This window comes from Arvicanthis niloticus, chromosome 9 (genome assembly GCF_011762505.2).
Source record: "Arvicanthis niloticus isolate mArvNil1 chromosome 9, mArvNil1.pat.X, whole genome shotgun sequence".
In the NCBI taxonomy this organism is placed as follows: domain Eukaryota; kingdom Metazoa; phylum Chordata; class Mammalia; order Rodentia; family Muridae; genus Arvicanthis; species Arvicanthis niloticus.
Window position 1 is genome coordinate 74,297,522 of NC_047666.1, and position 17,608 is coordinate 74,315,129.

The 17,608-nt window shown below is 42.8% G+C and overlaps 1 protein-coding gene across 5 annotated transcripts in view; it reads left to right on the forward strand.

The window, feature by feature from the left end:
• The window catches only part of Ptpro (protein tyrosine phosphatase receptor type O), a 216,303-nt gene that overhangs the window by 150,215 nt on the left and 48,480 nt on the right, over positions 1-17,608 (forward strand). For 3 of the 5 annotated variants that reach the window (XM_034511956.2, XM_034511957.2, XM_076940702.1), the window contains exons 13-17: positions 7,385-7,524; positions 10,475-10,607; positions 13,644-13,764; positions 15,036-15,104; positions 17,170-17,253. In XM_034511956.2, the coding sequence (XP_034367847.1) occupies positions 7,385-7,524; positions 10,475-10,607; positions 13,644-13,764; positions 15,036-15,104; positions 17,170-17,253 (547 nt within the window). The remainder of the gene's footprint in view (positions 1-7,384; positions 7,525-10,474; positions 10,608-13,643; positions 13,765-15,035; positions 15,105-17,169; positions 17,254-17,608) is intronic. The other 2 variants (XM_076940704.1, XM_076940703.1) reach the window with 1 other exon arrangement.

Sequence of the window (17,608 nt, forward strand, 5' to 3'; positions counted from 1 at the left end):
CATCTACTGCATCTGAAGATGGCCTCAGATTCTTAGGTCAGTGGCAAAAGCTAAATTCTTACTGAGATGCTGATGCTACAAGCAGAAATAAAGTGTTGGATAATTTTAATGTTGTACCTTAATCGCATCAAAAAAAATCATTCTTTATGACAACCTCTAAAATATTAATTTACCTAATTCCTTGAAAACTGTTTAATATTATGAAATAGAAAAGCATATACAATTTCTCCTCTTAATAAGTTTATTCTGGTGTCATATAAGAATTCCATGAGGGAGCCAACCAGATAGTTCAGTGCTTGCTGGCAGCATGGTGACCTGAGTTACATTCTTGGGACACATATGATGAAAAGAAAAAATGAACTGCTAAAAGTTGACTGCCACACAAGTGCCATGACACACGGTATACAAACACACACACACACGTACACACGGTATACAAACACATACACACATGTACACACATATAATACACATATATACACACATGCGCAACAAACACACACATACACACATGTATGCACATACACACAATACACATGCATACACACATGCACAACAAACACACACATATACACACATGTATGTACATACTTACACCAATACACACATACACACACGCATAAAAAACACACACATATACACACATGTATGCATATACTTACACATAATATACATACACACACGCACAACACACACATGTATACACGCACATACACACAAATACACACACAAACATGCATGCACACACACGTGTACCCATGCATATACACACATGCATACATCCATGCATACATGTGCACATACATACAAACACACATACACACATGTATTCATGCACATACACACATGTACACATGCACATACACACATACATACATACACATGCACACAGATACACACACATGCACACACACAAATGTCAGAATTAAAAAGAAAGCATAGTTGGGCCAACAATGAATGCAGAGGATTCCCTTTGAAAGGTTAGTATCCAAATATGGAGAAGACCACTGTGATCTTGAGAAGTAAGGGAGACTCTGGGAGAGGTGGCTGTATCAGAGATGGAAAGATTTGGACAGGATTTGGGAGGTATTTCGGACACTGAGGCTCCAGAACTTTCTTTTTGGACGAATATAGGAAGTGAAAGAAAGAAATTAAGAATAACTCCTCAGCTTGGCTCTTGAGCAAGTTTGTTCTATGGTTGTGTAACTCAGGAAGACATAGAGACAAGCGGGATCTGTGAAGGGTTAAGGGGGAGGGGTGTTAAGAGCCCATGGGTCTTCTAACTTAAAAAAAAGAATGATTTGAAAACTATAGAAAACAAAAGTGCAGGTGTCCAGCAAAGAGATGGCCGATCTGTGTCCAGAGATCACAGGGTACTTCTGGTCTGGGATGTCTGAATTAGAGCACCAAGAACCAATTAGAGACTGAAGTGAGAAGCCCTGAGTATGGCCCACTTTCCAGCACCCAGAGACTGGACAGAGAGAAGATTCCAGAAAGAGAGGATGGCACGAAACAGCCAATGAAGAAAGGGAAAACCCAACTCCACCCTTGTAAACCACCCTTGTGAAGTTCTGCTTTACCCAGACCACATATGGCAAAGAAGAGAAATTCCTAGCTTGACTCCCAGGAGAATGGAAACTTAGCTGCATGCGGCTCCCCTGTGAGCTAGCTGGAGCCCAGATGCATGATCGTCTTCACACACACTGAGCCTGGAGCTAGAGACAGAGGCGTGGACCTTTCCTTCCTTCCTTCCTTCCTTCCTTCCTTCCTTCCTTCCTTTCTTTCTTTCTTTCTTTCTTTCTTTCTTTCTTTCTTTTTTTCTAAAGCTATACATTTATTTTGTTCAATAATGAAAGATACTCCTCAAGACAAACAGAAACTGTTCACTGTGCAGCCAGGACTGTCCTCGAGCTGACCCTAACTCCTACACATCTCAAGTAGGGGATATGTAGGAGTAAAACCCCAAATGTATGTCGTGCAAAGGATCAAATCCAGGGTACCATGCATTTTTAGGCAAGCATTTAACCAACCTGACTATATTCCAGCCCGTTTTGACTTTCAGTCTTCATATGAAAGACACGTGATTTACACACCACTAACACATACGTAGAACATCCTGAATTTAACTGTGCGTGAATTTAAATTTGGGGTTTTCCTGTTTCTTTACCAGTGGCCTGTACCTTCTGTGTGTCTGCTTCTCACGTTTCACTGACTTAAGGAATTTTACAGAAGATGTGGGAGGAATCCTACACACCCACTCTGTGGCTTTCTCTTCCCCTTTTGGAAACTAGATCTTAGGACATCAGCTTGGCAATCTCAGTCATGAAAACTTTGATGTGAGTGAAAAATTCTGAAAGACATAGTTTGTTCTTGGACAGGAATTTTTAAAACATATTAATGAATATTCTCCCCATACCCCATCATAAATAAGGTTTTTTTTTTTAAATTAGTCTTTTGCCTGCATGCATGGCTGCCCCACATGCATGCCCAGTGCCTGCAGAGGACAAAAGAAAGTGTCAAATCTCTTGATAGTGAAGTTTCAGGCAGTCAAGAGCCTCCAAGAGGGTGCTGGAATTGAACCAGCGTCCTCTGAAGAGCAGCTGATGCTCTTAACCACTGAGCCATCTCTCCATCCTCCAATTTATCATTTAATACATTTTCAAATGCTAAACATTTGCTTTTTATATTCTTCAATATTCTTTTTTAAATATTCAAATTCCCAGTTAGATTCAGAAAAAGTGTCTTCCTAGGCTGATGAGATGAAGTCTAAAATAAACCCAAATCTGACAGATTCCTGTTGTTAAACTTTTCTCTTCCAAACTTTATGATCGACTTATCCTGACACACTGGTCCTGACACACTGGCCCTGACCACAATTACCATGGCACACTTATCGCGACACACTTATCACAACTCAGCCTGAATAATTTTTTCCCGCTTAGATCAGCTGTCTCCCCCTCCTCCTGCTTCCCGCAGTGCTTTCTCCTGCAGAGTTTGCTCTCATCAATGAGAGCACTGTGCTGCTTCTACTTGAGGCCTCCATGGCTTATAACGGTGTAACTTTAATTTTTTCCAATTTCTATTTTAAATGATGGTTCTTAAATGCTTTAACCTCCCTGTAGTGGAAAGTAGTGGGAAAGAAAGGATAAGGGGGGAAATGGACCTGTTTAGAAAGGTTCTTTGGAACAACTCTGATCTATGTTGTTGGGAAATCGGCAGTTCAGTTCATGGTTAGCAGTGACAGGTTCATCCACTGGAAAATACCTCAGGGATTCACCAGCAGTCCAGTTCCGTAGAGTTGAGTTAGCAACAGCACTACCTAGCAAAGACAACCAATCCTCAGCCTTGGCTCCAGTCGCTGGAAGGCCCAGGAGAAACACCAGAAGTTTGGGACTGTGTGTATCTCAGGGAAGTGAAAATCAGTGAAGACTCAAGACCTACTAGCGTTGCACAGCCAGCTCTGTAAGCAAGCCTGGTTCAGCCTCCTTCACTGGCCATCGAGTCCTTTTTATACTCCACACATCATGTGTCCTCCACAGGTCTTGCCTCAGCACATGCATCTCGCTCAGCTGACATCACTCCAACAATCAGTCCAAGTCCAACGAAGCAGTGAGAAATTGCAGCACACTGCCAAAAGTTTCTTGGTGCATTTTTCTCTATGGAGTCCCAACAAAAGCAACTCAACTACACAATGGAAGGCAGACCAATACATGTGTGTTGTTAGCAAAGAATCTCTCATCACGTGTCCTTTCACGTGTTTACTTTAGCAGAACATTCTTTTATCTGTGTCTGCTTCAGCTAAAAGTTCCTTCACAAGTCTGCTTTAGTCTTTCACCTGTGACCACTTCAACTAAACATTCCTTCAAGTGTTTGCCCCAGCAAAACCCCATCCAACCAACTTTCCAAAGAACCCTTAAGTTTCCACTTCTTATGGGAGATACTTTGTTGGCAAAGTTGAAAATAATTTATATGAAAATGTTTTGTTCTGCTGTAAAAACATTATTATGATATATATGGAAAAGACTCTCAACTTGCATTTTCACACATTAGGAAAATTCTAGAAATTCTTCACAGTGAGGCTGAAGATTGAAAATAGGGTTTTTCCACATCAGACATAGAGATGATTTTTACAGCATTACTACCAACGTCACATGTATAAAACTCATCAAGTTTACAAGAATAAAACAGAGGCAATGGGGAATGCACCCACCCTTTGGATTTAATAGAAAGTCATAAATAACATTCAATGGACTGTTTCATCAGTGATCGGCATCAAAATACACAGTAAATGGGATATACTGTCTCATGCCTTGAATCCCCACATTTGAGAGGCTGAAGCAGAAGGATTGCCATGGATATAAGGACAGTTTAGGCACATTGGCGATTTTGTAAGATGGAATTATCTCTCTCTTATTCTCCCTGCTCCCCACCCCCAAAGAAAGAAAGAAAATATATTAGCCAAGAAAGATGGTCTTGGAACAATAAAGACTGCCCCAAGACTAAGTATTACATTTGATTGCTCCCTTTGTGACCTCCAGAGAAAGAAGGGGTTTTCTGGTGAAGCACAGAGGGTTAGGAGTCCGCTCTGACTTCCGAGGTCCTCTCCACTCCACAGAGAGGCAGCAGCTTGATCCTCCCAGGATCCATATAAATTAAATGATAGTTACCACTGCTGCCTTCCATTCTGCCCAAGTTCCGTGTGTGGTACTTCATAGGTTGCGAGTGTAGTGTTATGTGCACACTCACATGGATGCATATACACACGTGTATGAATGTGTGTGTATGGTGGGGGATGTATAGATGTCAGGGGTCAACTTCAGATGTCTTTCTCAATCACTCTCTACCTTCATTTTTGAGACAAGAAATCTCATTCAACCACAATTCACTGATTCAAGAGAGCTCCAGAGATCTGCCTGTTGGTGTCTCCTCAAAGCTGGAATCACAGGTCATCGTGCCTGACTTCGTATGTAGGTTCTGGGGATCTGAACTCAGATCCTCATGTTTGAGTGACAAGAAATTTCTCATAATTACCTCCTTCTTTTTAATCTGTTTTTTCTTTTGGTTGGTTGGTTTTTAAGACACATTCTCATATAACCTAGACTAGCCTCAAACTCACTGTAACTGAGGCTGCCCTTGAACTGGATTTTTCTGCTTCTCCATCACAAGTGTTAGGATCACAAGTACACACAGCTATGTACGTCCTTGGAGTGTGTATTCTTAGAAGAGAAAAGGCGGAGCCCACCATTATTCAGTACTGCCCAACTGTGCACACTTGCTCTCAAAGGTGTCATGTTGAGCTGGCATAATCCCCGCACGTCTTAGATCTGGCTCACAGTCCCGCCAGCAGTGAGAGATGGGAGTGGAGTCAGTGACCTCTGACCCTTGAGGTTTCATAGGTCTCTTTTCTTCAGAAGTGAGACAGAGCCCTGACGGGAGGAGTGGGTGACACTTGCCAGTGAAAAGGAGATTCTGGCATCTGCTGGGGTTTTCCCTGTCCAAAGCCGACTCATCTCTTCTTCTCTAACTCTGTCACCTAAACTTGCCACTTCCTCATGGAAAATTAACTCCTATGGCACTCAAGTTTAGGCCACCTGCAAAGATTCTTATTTTAAAGTATTGGTTTCCACTGATCTGATCAAGGGTTTTCCAATGGAGAAGTTAGAGAGAAGACTGAAGGAGCAGAAAAGGCTTGTGGCCCCATGAGGAGAGCAACAACATCAACCAACCAGAGCTTCCCAGGGTCTAAACCACCAGCCTGGGAGCACACAGGGAGGGACCCATGACTCCATCTGTACATGTAGGGGAGGATGGCCTTGTTGGGCATAGGTTGGGGGAAATCCTCGGTCCCATGAAGGCTGAACACTGAGTGTGGAGGGGAATTTGAGGGTGGGGAGGTAGGAGTGGGGGGTAGGTTGAGCCACATCCTCATAGAAGCATGAGGAGGGGGGATGGAATAGGAGGTTCCTGGGTGGTGGGGGAAATGGGGGTAAGGGGATAAAATCTAAAATGTAAATATAATATCTAATAAAAAAGACTAGAAAAAAATAAAGTATTGGTTTCCTTACCAAGTCACAATTAGGATATACTAAAAAAGAAAGTCCAAAACCAACCAGAAATGACCTGAAAGGGGTCAACTTTTTTCATAGAATGTTCAAGCACTGTGAAAATACAGGACTAAGGACCAGGTTCAGGAAAGTATACTAGACAGCAGAAAGACACACAAATAACAACAATGAAAGATCCTCAGCAGAGATCAGGTTTTCTGAAAGGACAGTGCAGGTGGAGGAACACACTGCCAGGTCAGCCTAGACAGGGAAGACGCAGCGTGTCCAGTCATCCCACATCAGACCCAGTATCATACCAGGAGTGCTAGATCAGCTGTTTCCACACTTTCTAGATCATCTAGGATGATCTAGAAAGGAAGATCATGGCATCCATCACGCAGAACCCACCACAGAGCATCCAAAATACAGGGGCAGGAGTAGAGAAGAAATTCAGAAATGAGACATAGGCTTGTAGAGAACTTACTCGAACAGAGGACCAAGCCAACTAAGCTGGTGACTCAGCTATGGGAATCGAACAGAAAATGGTCCAGGTAGCATGGTGTGGGGCCCTTGACTAACGGATTAATTTATTGATTAAGATGAAGAGTCTATGATAAAACTTTTATCTCTAACATGCTATTAAGCATCTGGTTCCCCTCCATCATCTTTTTTCAAAAAAATAAAATAAAAATAAAATATCATGTTAACTGTTCCATTTTCTCTCTCTTAATTTTCACCAAAGTTTCAAGAATTCAAACTTCTGACCTAAGAGAAAAGATACATTGATGCTAAGGCCCAATCTTCATTATCTTAAGGAAAGAGCCCCTTTCCCATTTTCTCCTCTCTCTCTCTCTCTCTCTCTCTCTCTCTCTCTCTCTCTCTCTCTCTTTCTTCTTCTTCTTCTTCTTCTTCTTCTTCTTCTTCTTCTTCTTCTTCTTCTTCTTCTTCTTCTTCTTCTCCTCTCCTCCTCCTCCTCCTCTTCCTCCTCATCCTCATTCTCATTCTTATTCTTATTCTGTGTCTCACTCAAAAAGTTATGTGTTGTCACTACAACGATAACTCCAGGATGGATGACACACGGAAACTATTAATAGAGTCTGGTTATAAAGCCGAAGCAGAAAACAGAAGTGTCCAAAAGGAGAAGTTGAAAATACAAGTGGGCAAGGGCACAAAACATTCTGCCATTGAATGTAGATGGCAGGCTTTGCTGATGGGCATATTCAAAAGCAGTATAAAACACAGGCTCTTATCTGCCTGCCTGTGAGTTCTAGGGACAGTCACCCTATTACTACTGAAAGTGTGGTGTGTGTGCGTGTTTTAAAAATTTGCTCTTCCCGCAGAACCAGCCCCTCCGAAATCACTCTTTGCAGTGAACAAAACACAGACGTCGGTGACTCTGCTGTGGGTCGAGGAGGGTGTCGCTGATTTCTTCGAAGTCGTCTGTCAGCAGCTCGGCTCCGGCCAGGACGGCAAACTCCAGGTACTGATTGCTTTGACTGTCTTTCTGAACTATTGTTGAATAAGGCTAATGGAGTAACTAGAAACTTCTGTTTCACAGAACCACAATGTGTGAAAACTGTCTGCTTGGGTTTTTTTTTGGGGGGGTGGACAGGAGCAGAGACAGAAATCAGCAGTATTTGTAAGACACACCCATGAGGACCTTACAGCACCTAAAGCCTACTTTAACGGCTAAGAACTGTTAAATTTCACTGCTAAAGCTTTGGGGTGATAAAGAGCAGAAACGATAAACTGCTTTACTGTACTCCAGATCATGATGGAGGGCAGGAGTGGACACTCAGCTCTGGGGGTAGCTAAGGAGAGAGAGAGAGAGAGAGAGAGAGAGAGAGAGACAGAGAGAGAGAGACAGAGAGAGAGAGACAGAGAGAGAGAGACAGAGAGAGACAGAGAGAGACAGAGAGAGACAGAGAGAGGAAGAAGGAGGAGGAGGAGGAAGAGGAGGAAGAAGAGGAGGGAAGGAAGAAGAGAGAGGAGGAAGGAGGGAGGGAGAGAGGAGGAGGAGGGGAAGAGGGAAAGGAGAAGAGAGGAGGGAAGGAAGGAGTGAAAGAGAGAGGGGGAAGGAGAGAGAGAGGGAGGGAGCGGGGAAGAGAGCTTTAAAGCCAGAGGAGGAAGGGAAAGGGCAGGTTAGTGAGAGAGTTCATACACTGCAGGGGGTGGAGTAATTCTTCCAGCATAAATAATTGATGCTCTTTCAATAAATGAAGGCCTTGTGCCTGAGAGGAGAGACAGGAGGGCTGGAAGGCCAGCTCTTTTCAGACTGATTGCTGAGATAATCGGCTTTGATTCCTCTGCCCCTTTGATAGTCTCATCTGCAAATTTCTCTCTTTTGATCTGTGCTGACTAGCTCAGTCCTGTCTCTGTTCTAAGAACCTTTTTGGAAAATAACTGTTCTGCCAGGAATGGATTTTCTCCTCTGTAACTATAGTGATGTCTTCCATTAGAGACACAATAGTTAGTCAGCTACCTGCTGTAATTCAGCCCCGCTAGCAAAAGGCTTTCTTTGCCTGCTGTAATTCTTTTCTGGCCTAGGTGACAGTGGGTTGGGAAATCAGTGCTGTTGGCTGCCATCTGGCTAGGCTGCAGTGTTTCACAATCTTCTTCTGAAAAAGAGTAGCATGCTGGCTCATTGTTTATAGTGTGCAGTGTGTGTGTGTGTGTGTGTGTGTGTGTGTGTGTGTGTGTATCACTGTCTGACCATGGATCCACTAAATTAGCAATTTACTCTTCTAAAAAATGAGTTAATTTTGCTTCTGAACACCAACTATCACCATGCTTTGGGTGAATGTGATAAAAACAGAGAATTCAGACAAACAGGTAGGGTTCTTAATATATAAAGAACCATTTTAAGTAATGAAGATGAAGACCAACACCCCTAAACAAACGCATAGGAAAACAAAAACAAAAGATTCTTCAACATATGAAAAATTTAAAACCTCCCTCATGATAAGAAATGCAAAATAAAACTACTAGACACAAGTTTCACTGGAGAAGCCTACAGACAAATATGTCACGTCAGAAAGGAAGCAGGAGAACAGTCATTTACACACAAAAGTGGGGAACAGGTACGCTGGCCTGTGGAGGGTTCATTTTCAATAGTTTTCAGTATTAAAAAGGTGTACTTGGTGACTGAGGAATTCAACTGCTGAGAATGTATGAATACATATTTGTATATCTTCCCATACAGTGTGTGTGTGTATGTGTGTCTGTCTGTCTGTCTGTCTGTCTGTCTACTTGTTCATCCGTATTTGTGTGTCCATACAGAGTGTTTTAGTTTTTCTTGTTGCTAGGATAAAATGTCCTAAGAAAAGCAGCTTCCTGGAGGAATCTCTTCCAACTTGTAGTTTCAGTGTACAGTCAGTCCTTCTTGGTGGAGAAATCCTGGCAGAGGAGCTGGAGGAAGCCTCTCACATTGCGTCAACAATTCAGAAGCAGAGAATTATGGTGTCTTTGTTCAGATAGCTTCCTTCTGTTTATGCTGTCCAGGACCCAAGCTCAGAGAACCTCCTTTGGGATGGGGCTTCTTGTGTCAATCAACCTAATCACAACACTATCTGACAGGAATGCCCAGAGGCTAACCTAATCTAAACAACCCCCAACTCAAGGATGTTTCCAGGTCCTGGTGATCATACCAAGCATCACACATACATAAATGTACTAAGTGACTGTACATACACACGGGTCTCTCTGCTTGCAGGATGGTGCTCACTTAGCATGGTCACAGCAGCACACAAAGAAATCAACAGACCAGTTAATCCTTCATTAGCAGGAGGCTGGTGAGATAAAGTATGGACTTCTAATGGGCTTGTGTGCCCTCCTTCAGAAGGGCAAAATGGGAGCTGATAAGAGAACCTTGGGGTTGCCGATGCCTGCTGCTCTTGTACAGAACTGTGATTTGTTTCCCACAACCTACATGGTTGTTGACAACTGTCAGCAACTCCAGTTCCTGGGGATATGGTACCTTCTTCTGGTCTCTGCAGACACTGAATGCATACACTACACATACAGACAGACAGACAAACATTCATACACCTAGTTTTAATGTTTTTGTCTTAAAAAGGATAAATCAGCTTAATGTGAACTTACAGCAAAGATGACAACAGATGATTCAAGTACAAGTAAGCAGAGTAGTGTGCAAACCACATCATCATTCATGACTGTCGGCTGTGACGTCAACTGTGACTTCATAATTATGCCCCCATCAAGTAGGTACAAGGAGAAAAACACTCAGGAGTGACAACTGCTTCCACCGAACAGAGTGACACAAAAGGGAATAGAGAAAGGGGGAAAGGTTTTTCACTATTTACCTTTTCCATCTTTTGTGTTTTTACTCTGAACCTAACCTCCTTAATGTGGAGAATACTTTCACAAACAAGAGGATGATGTGAAATGTGTTTTATCTTCTTTTTCTCCAGGAACCAGTAGCTGTTTCCTCCCATGTGGTGACCATCTCCAGCCTCCTCCCGGCCACCGCCTACAACTGCAGTGTCACCAGCTTCAGCCACAACAGTCCCAGTGTCCCTACATTCATAGCTGTCTCCACAATGGGTAATGATGCAGATTAAGTCAACCTGGTCTTTGGAAGTTTCTACATTATTTTTTTAGTGTTTCCTTCTAAGTAGACATAATCTGCCTTCTTTAAGGAACCAGGCTACTTTTGAAACATCCCAAGCTAAAGGTTCAGGGAGCCCTTGACTCCTATCCCAAAGTGCCCTTAGCTAGAACATGTGACTTAAAGATTCATATTGTCTTCAAGTCTTTTAAAAAAAACATATGTAAATATAGTATAACAGCATATGAATTTTAGATTTGGGTTATTTGAGTTCTTTATATGTTCCTGTTAATGAGTATGGTAGTCTTGCCTGCATGGATGTATGTGCACTGTGTATATGCCTGCTGCCACCAGAGGTCCGAAGAGTGTATCAGATCCCCCTAGACTAGAGAGAGAGATGGTAGAGAGCAAACGCGGTGCTGAGAACCAAATCCAAGCTCTCTGCAAAAGCAGCTAGTGTTTTAACTGTTGAATTACATCTCCAGTTTCATCTCATGTTCTTTAGAATATTAGACGCAAAACCACAGAAAGCCCTAAAGGCATACACCAGCCCCAAAGGGCATACACCAAGAGAAATCACCAAGGTCACCATCCTTAGAATACTCAGCAGGGGTAGACATAATCTTGACCAACTCATTCTCATCTGTACAGGTCCTTGGCTGGCCCTGGACAAATGGGAGTTACCGTTCCTATTTAAAAATCAAAGCAAGAAAGGTGCTACTTCAGCCGTGCTAACAGGCTGGAGCAGGGCCGGCCTCCTTCCTCCTTGTTCTTTTCCTGCGGTGTAGTGTATGCATTGCTCTCAGCAGGAATTCCAGACCCTCTGTGAAGACCCCGTGTAGACAGCTACTCTTAGGAGCACTCTGTCCCCTTAATGGATTTGCTTTTGTGTCTGGAAACTAGCTGTGAGTTTATTGGCTAAGGCACTGATGAGTAGTGCCAGCCCTGCCTTGTTTTGGTTTTAGTTTTTCTATTTAATTTTTCTCTGTTAGAAGAGACAGAAGTACACATGAGTAATGTTTCTTCATCTTACATCTCAGGACACTTTCCTCCAGGGTTTTTGTCTGACTATTCTTATTTGTTGGTTTGGATGGTTTGGTTTGGTTTTTGACAAAGAGTAAAGTTTAATACTCGAACTACATAGTCCTGGCTGGCCTGAAACTCATAGGAATCCTCCTGCATCGTTCCTTCCCGAACTCAGAAGGATCCTCCTGCTTCATTCCTTCTTTCAAAAGCTGGAGCTACAGTCGTATGCCACCATGAGTGGCTTTTGTGACACTTTTTAAAATGCACTTTAATGTCTATTACTTCTTGTCTGTTCTCTGGAAAAGGAGAGCAACAGGGAAAATTTTTGTCCAGTTTACTTACAAGTGTAAACAAATAAGTTTGGGAGGTAAATACAACTTCCCATAGAGTTGACAGCCTGCTCTACTTTCTTCCTGGCACTCAGCCACAAACCCGAGCAGAGGTGGCACATAGCAAGTACTCAAGGCATTAAGGATTGGCTCTGTGGGGTTTTGAGATGGGTTAGCTTGTAGCTCAGGCTGACTTCAAACTCACTATATAACCCAAACTGCCCCCAAGATCCTAATCTTCCTACCTTAACCCCCCAAGTGTTGGGGTACAGGCATGTGCCCGCAAGCCCATCAGCTCTCTTGTTTTCTGACCTATGAAGGGGAGCAGGCATCTCCCCTGTCTCCCATGAAACCTATTTCCTTGTTTCTTGCTTCTGTTTTCCTGTTCATACGTGATTAGTAGACCATTCATCCGAGAAAGTACATGAGAGCAACCCCACTCTTAAGGATTCTCCAACTTATTAATAGATTTAATCTTTGTGTGTGTGCAGACGGAAAGCCTCTGAGCATATGGCTACAGCCCGTCAGAATGCCTACTTCTGGTAATTCGTAAAATGCAGCCACAGATGGCAGCTCGCTGATGCCTCGCTCCTATGCATTATCTGCTGGGAGCAAATGATCCAGCTGTGCTTCCTGACTTGGGCATGAAATAAGAGCCGGCCTCCTTTGAAGCATTTGAACATGTTAAACAGTGGTAATGAATGGTGATGACTTCTAGAGTCTTAATTTTCAAATAGTTGCAAGCCCCAGTGTTGATACTTCTCACCCTTGCAGCTTTTCCTTGTAAGAGTGTCCTGCTTGCTGGAGGTCTAGGAAACAGACTCACTGTAGCTTGGAGAAGAAGAAGGAAAAAAAAGCACCATCCCACGCTATAGCTACTCTGGCCCCAGCAGTCTCACCACCTCCATGGCTAGCCCCATACAGTGACCGTCCATCTTGGGGTTCTCTTGCTGCGGATTCTGCTCATATTCCCAGCCATCTGCCTTCTGTGGTTAGCAGTCACAAATCCCCAGAACCTGGTAAAATCAAAACTCTAGAGGCTTGTAATTTATCAGTCAGATTTATATTAGTAAATTCTCAACCCACAAAAACACCAGCACAGTGAATTCACAACTCAATTGATATAAACACAAGCTACACACCTAGATGGGGCAAACACACCCTGCTTATTATTTAATCCAGTATCTAAGGAACCCCCAATACTTACGGATCCCAGGACTGTGTGGTTCTGGCTCTTCTTCCTCTCCTGTAGGTTCCATTTGACTCCTCCTCCCTTCTCTCTGTATCTTTGTCCTCCATTCAGCCTGCCTTCCTTTTCCACTGCCCAATCACAGGCTCTCACCTTACCCTGTGCCTGCCCTCACCTGCACATAGACAGCAATCCACATTTCCCCCCTTTCTCCAGTTAAAAGGCTCTTTCCTCTCAAGTGTAAATTGAACACAACTATTACCATTCTGTAAATTATAACTCACTTTCCCCATTTACCTAAGGACCACCTGTCAGCCCCCAGAGCTCCCTCATAAGACAGGGCGATGGTTCCCTGACAAATACGGATGTTGTCATTATCATCTTCATTATAAGCTCAACGCTCCTACGGGTAGAGGAAAAGGTATGAATGGCTCTGTCACTTTCCATGCCCTGTAATCTTTAGCAACATGTGATTTTTCTCTCTCTAGTTACAGAGGTGAACCCTAATGTGGTGGTGATCTCGGTACTGGCCATCCTCAGCACGCTTTTAATTGGACTGCTATTAGTGACCCTTGTCATTCTCAGAAAGAAGCACCTGCAGATGGCTAGGTAAGGCAGGTACTGTTGTCTGTTCATGTGTGTGAGTATGGGTGTATGTGTCTGTGAGATTGTGTGTGTGTATGTGATGATGATGGTGATGATGATGATGATGATGATGATGATGATGATGATGTGATGATAGAAACCAGGACTCTGTGTGTTTTAGGCAAGTACTCTACCACTAAGATAAACCTCAAGTCCTTTTCCTTAGACACATTCTCAACTACTTTCTTCACATTGCAGGATAATCTATTAGTTTTCTGAAGACATTGCTGCTCATTTGGTAACCACTGCATCTGAGAAATTTGCTTCAAATATAGAGTTGAACAGTTGCCTATTTCCAGAAAGGGGGGGAAAAAGGGTGTCTTAATTAGATTTTTATTACTGTGAAAAGATACCATGATCACGATCACGGCAACTCTAATAAAGGAAAATATTTCATTGGGGCTGGCTTACAGTTTCAGAGGTTTAGTCCATTATCATCATGGCGGGAAACATGGTAGCATGCAGGCAGGCACGGTGCTGGAGAAGGAGCTGAAAGAGTTCTACATCTTGGACCATGGCAACAGAAGGCAACTGTGTGTACCCCACTGGGTGTAGCTTGAGCATAGGAGACCTCGAAGCCCACCCCCATAGTGACACACTTCCTCCAACAAGGAAACATCTCCTAATAGTGCCACTCCCTATGGGCCAAGAATTGGAAGATGTTGTCTAGGGGATGCATTCCTATTCAAACCACCACAAAAGGCAACTGGAAAACACCGGTGAGAGCTAGCCGGTGGAGGAAAATGAAGACTAAAGTTTTGTGGCCCAGAAGCCAGGGAAAGTTCATCTCCTGGGAGGCAGCAACTGTAACCTGCATTTAGCAGGCAGTATGAGAGTAGTATGATGGAATGTCCAACTTGAGGGAAGCATTGGGTGAACAGCCATGCCCATGAGCAATGGCGGAGGGTCAGCTATGGAGGAACAGATGTGTGTCAGGGTCAACCATGGAAGTGTGGATGTACATTAGGGTCATGAACTCCTTTAGTCAAAGATTGTGGGCTGACTGTTTTGGCTCCAAGAGTTTCATTTGCTACATTTCAACGGGCTGTTTCTTTGTGTTTTATCTTTGGTTTTGGCATTGTATGCACAACAGAATCATATAAAACTTACATTACCCTGCCCATCCACCCCCTTTTAATGCTATTCTGATAAGCTGGATCAAAGGCTCTCCTGCCCTTCCTGTCGGGCAAAAAGCTCTGTCAAGTAATCACATTGATTTTGTCTCTTTCAAACAGGGAATGTGGAGCTGGAACGTTCGTCAATTTTGCATCCTTGGAGAGGGAAGGGAAACTTCCCTACAGTTGGTGAGTATTATATCAGGACATGTCTCCGGCTGGCTTAGCTGGCCAGCACTTGCTTCAGATTTGATTTTATTGTCTTTAAGGCATAGGTGATTTTTTTCTGGGTTTTCTTTCTTTATTTCAGCGGGTAATCAATGTGGGCCAGAATCATTTCTATAAACTGAATGGGATTCTTAAGTAGAGGAAAAAGGGACAAAAAAAAGTCATGCAAACATCCCAAAGCTGTGCTTCCGGCTCCAGTACAACAGCCGCAATGAACAAGTGGCAGCCACAGGCCCAAGGGGTGACGTGAATAAATAACATGGTGCAGCCAGGTGCCTGGCAATGAGAGCCGACATTTCCACTCAAATATTAAGTAAAAGTGAACAGCCTAAGGGTCTCACCTCGTGTATCAAAGACAGAGACAAATTTGAGAATTGTATGATGCCTTTGTCATTTACAATTGGAAGGGAAGGCCCTAGAAGGAAGAGGTACTGAAGTAATTAGAAAATTGCCTAGAGATGAATTCCGTTGCTGTTATACTGAACTGTGACGTGTGATAAACGGCCATCCTGCCCAGCTTAGCATTCAACTCAGAATATCCGGGAGAATCACCAATTAGGTAACTTATTCACGTGAGGAGCCAGGCTTCCTTGCATCCTGTAGCTTGCAGGCAACCATCAATGAGTTTACATGAACCCACCTTCCCCAAAGTGGCCAATGTCAAAGAAACAGATGTTGAGAGACCAGAATTTTTATCCTACAGAGTCTAAAAGGTAAAGGACTTTATTTAAAATATGTAATCTCCCTCTCAGAGTGTCAGTGATGACCCGCTCTCATCGAAAACAGAGTTGAAATGAGATTCTCTTTGATATGACTGTACTTTGGGTCATTTTAAAATTTTAACATGAATAGAGTTTTTCTATTAAAATATGATCAATCCCGTTATGAAGAAAGAGAATGTATAAGCCCTTGGTGCTGACAATTTTAGAAACATGAGAAGGTTTGTTCAAATATGTTAGGATTCTTCTCAAGATTAAGACACTCATCTACTACTGCTTCTTTCTTTTAAAAGACTGGGTCCCCAAACCAGTGGCATGGGGCTCACCTAGAAAAACCCCAATTTGTATCTGTGACCCTAGAAAGCCATGTGTTAATGAATTTCATGGCCAGTTGCAATCTATAAGATTTATAAACCAATTTTGGGAAACTGAAATATTTCCTTTCAGGCCATTTCTATAAAATCAGGAAAATTCTCCCGAAGCTTGTAACAAGCTTAGTTTCACTAGCAACAGCGTATTCTGAGGGAGTAAGATTCGATATCTCAGTGGGGATTTGTCCTAACAGAAGTGGCAATATGACAGTTTCCTTCTTTAACTGTAGGTGCATCGAAAGACATTTTTCAATCCACATGAATGGATGCTCTGACTTGAATGCTTGACTCCGTGAAAATGATTCCAACTGAACATTTAATGTCAATAAGAATTAAAATAAGATTGTTTAATGCTTTACTTCCACTTTGAAAAGCACCGATGAAAAACCCCAGGCCATGGATAATCTGTTGATTTTTGAATGAATGATACCCAAGTAGCATATTGAGTGGGTGCTTTAAGAATTAGCTTTAGAAACTGGATAAGGTTTAAATTGAAAATACTATTGGATGTCACATCAAGTGTTACAAAAGCCTGATTCTCCCTGGAACCCACATACGAGAGACCTGACCACTTTTATCCACTCATACAAGCTGCCATATTAGCTTAAGTTGCAAGGGCTGAGGGTTGAAAAATAACACACCAGGCGCCACTGAGCCTCTGGGAACCAAGTGGAAAATGAGATCTCCTAATAGCAGATGAATTGATACCAAATTCGTTGAAAGTTGTCTCCGATTACAATGGGGACTTGTGTGGATAGAAGCCAATTCTGCCAATATTGTAGCCTTTAAGCCTTCCATTGGAAGACTACAAAGGGGAATACTATTTAACTGTGGTGTGGGTAGGCCCTGGCAGGTAACTTACTGATATCTGTACACAGCTGAGTCACTAACCCTTACCACGTTTTCATCTTTGCATCTGTTTATTAATGCTCCCAGGCGTAGGAGTGTGTTTGCTTTCTTAACCCTGCTGCCTTCATGTCTTTGGACTGACTATCTTTTGGCATTTTATATTAACCCTTGGTAAGTGACTTCATTTTTACTATTTACCCAACACGAAGTCTTTAAAAAGTCAGCTTGCAGAAAGTCAACACAAGGAGTTATGGGATTTGCTTCTTCTTGCTGGATTTTATGTGATTCTCAGTGCATGCCATGAGGGAGAAAATAGAGAGGCATTGAGACAGTGAGTGGTACCCAGACGCCTATATGTCTTCTCAGTTAAATATCCTGTACTCCTCTTGCAAGCTTTCCCATCCGAGTTCCTCATCATCTGTGTCTTTTGGGGGTTGGTCTGTTGGCATCTTTGAATCCCATTTTTCTTCCCATCCCCACACAGGCGAGAACTCCTTATTTCCAAGAAGGTATCGGTGGGAAAGTA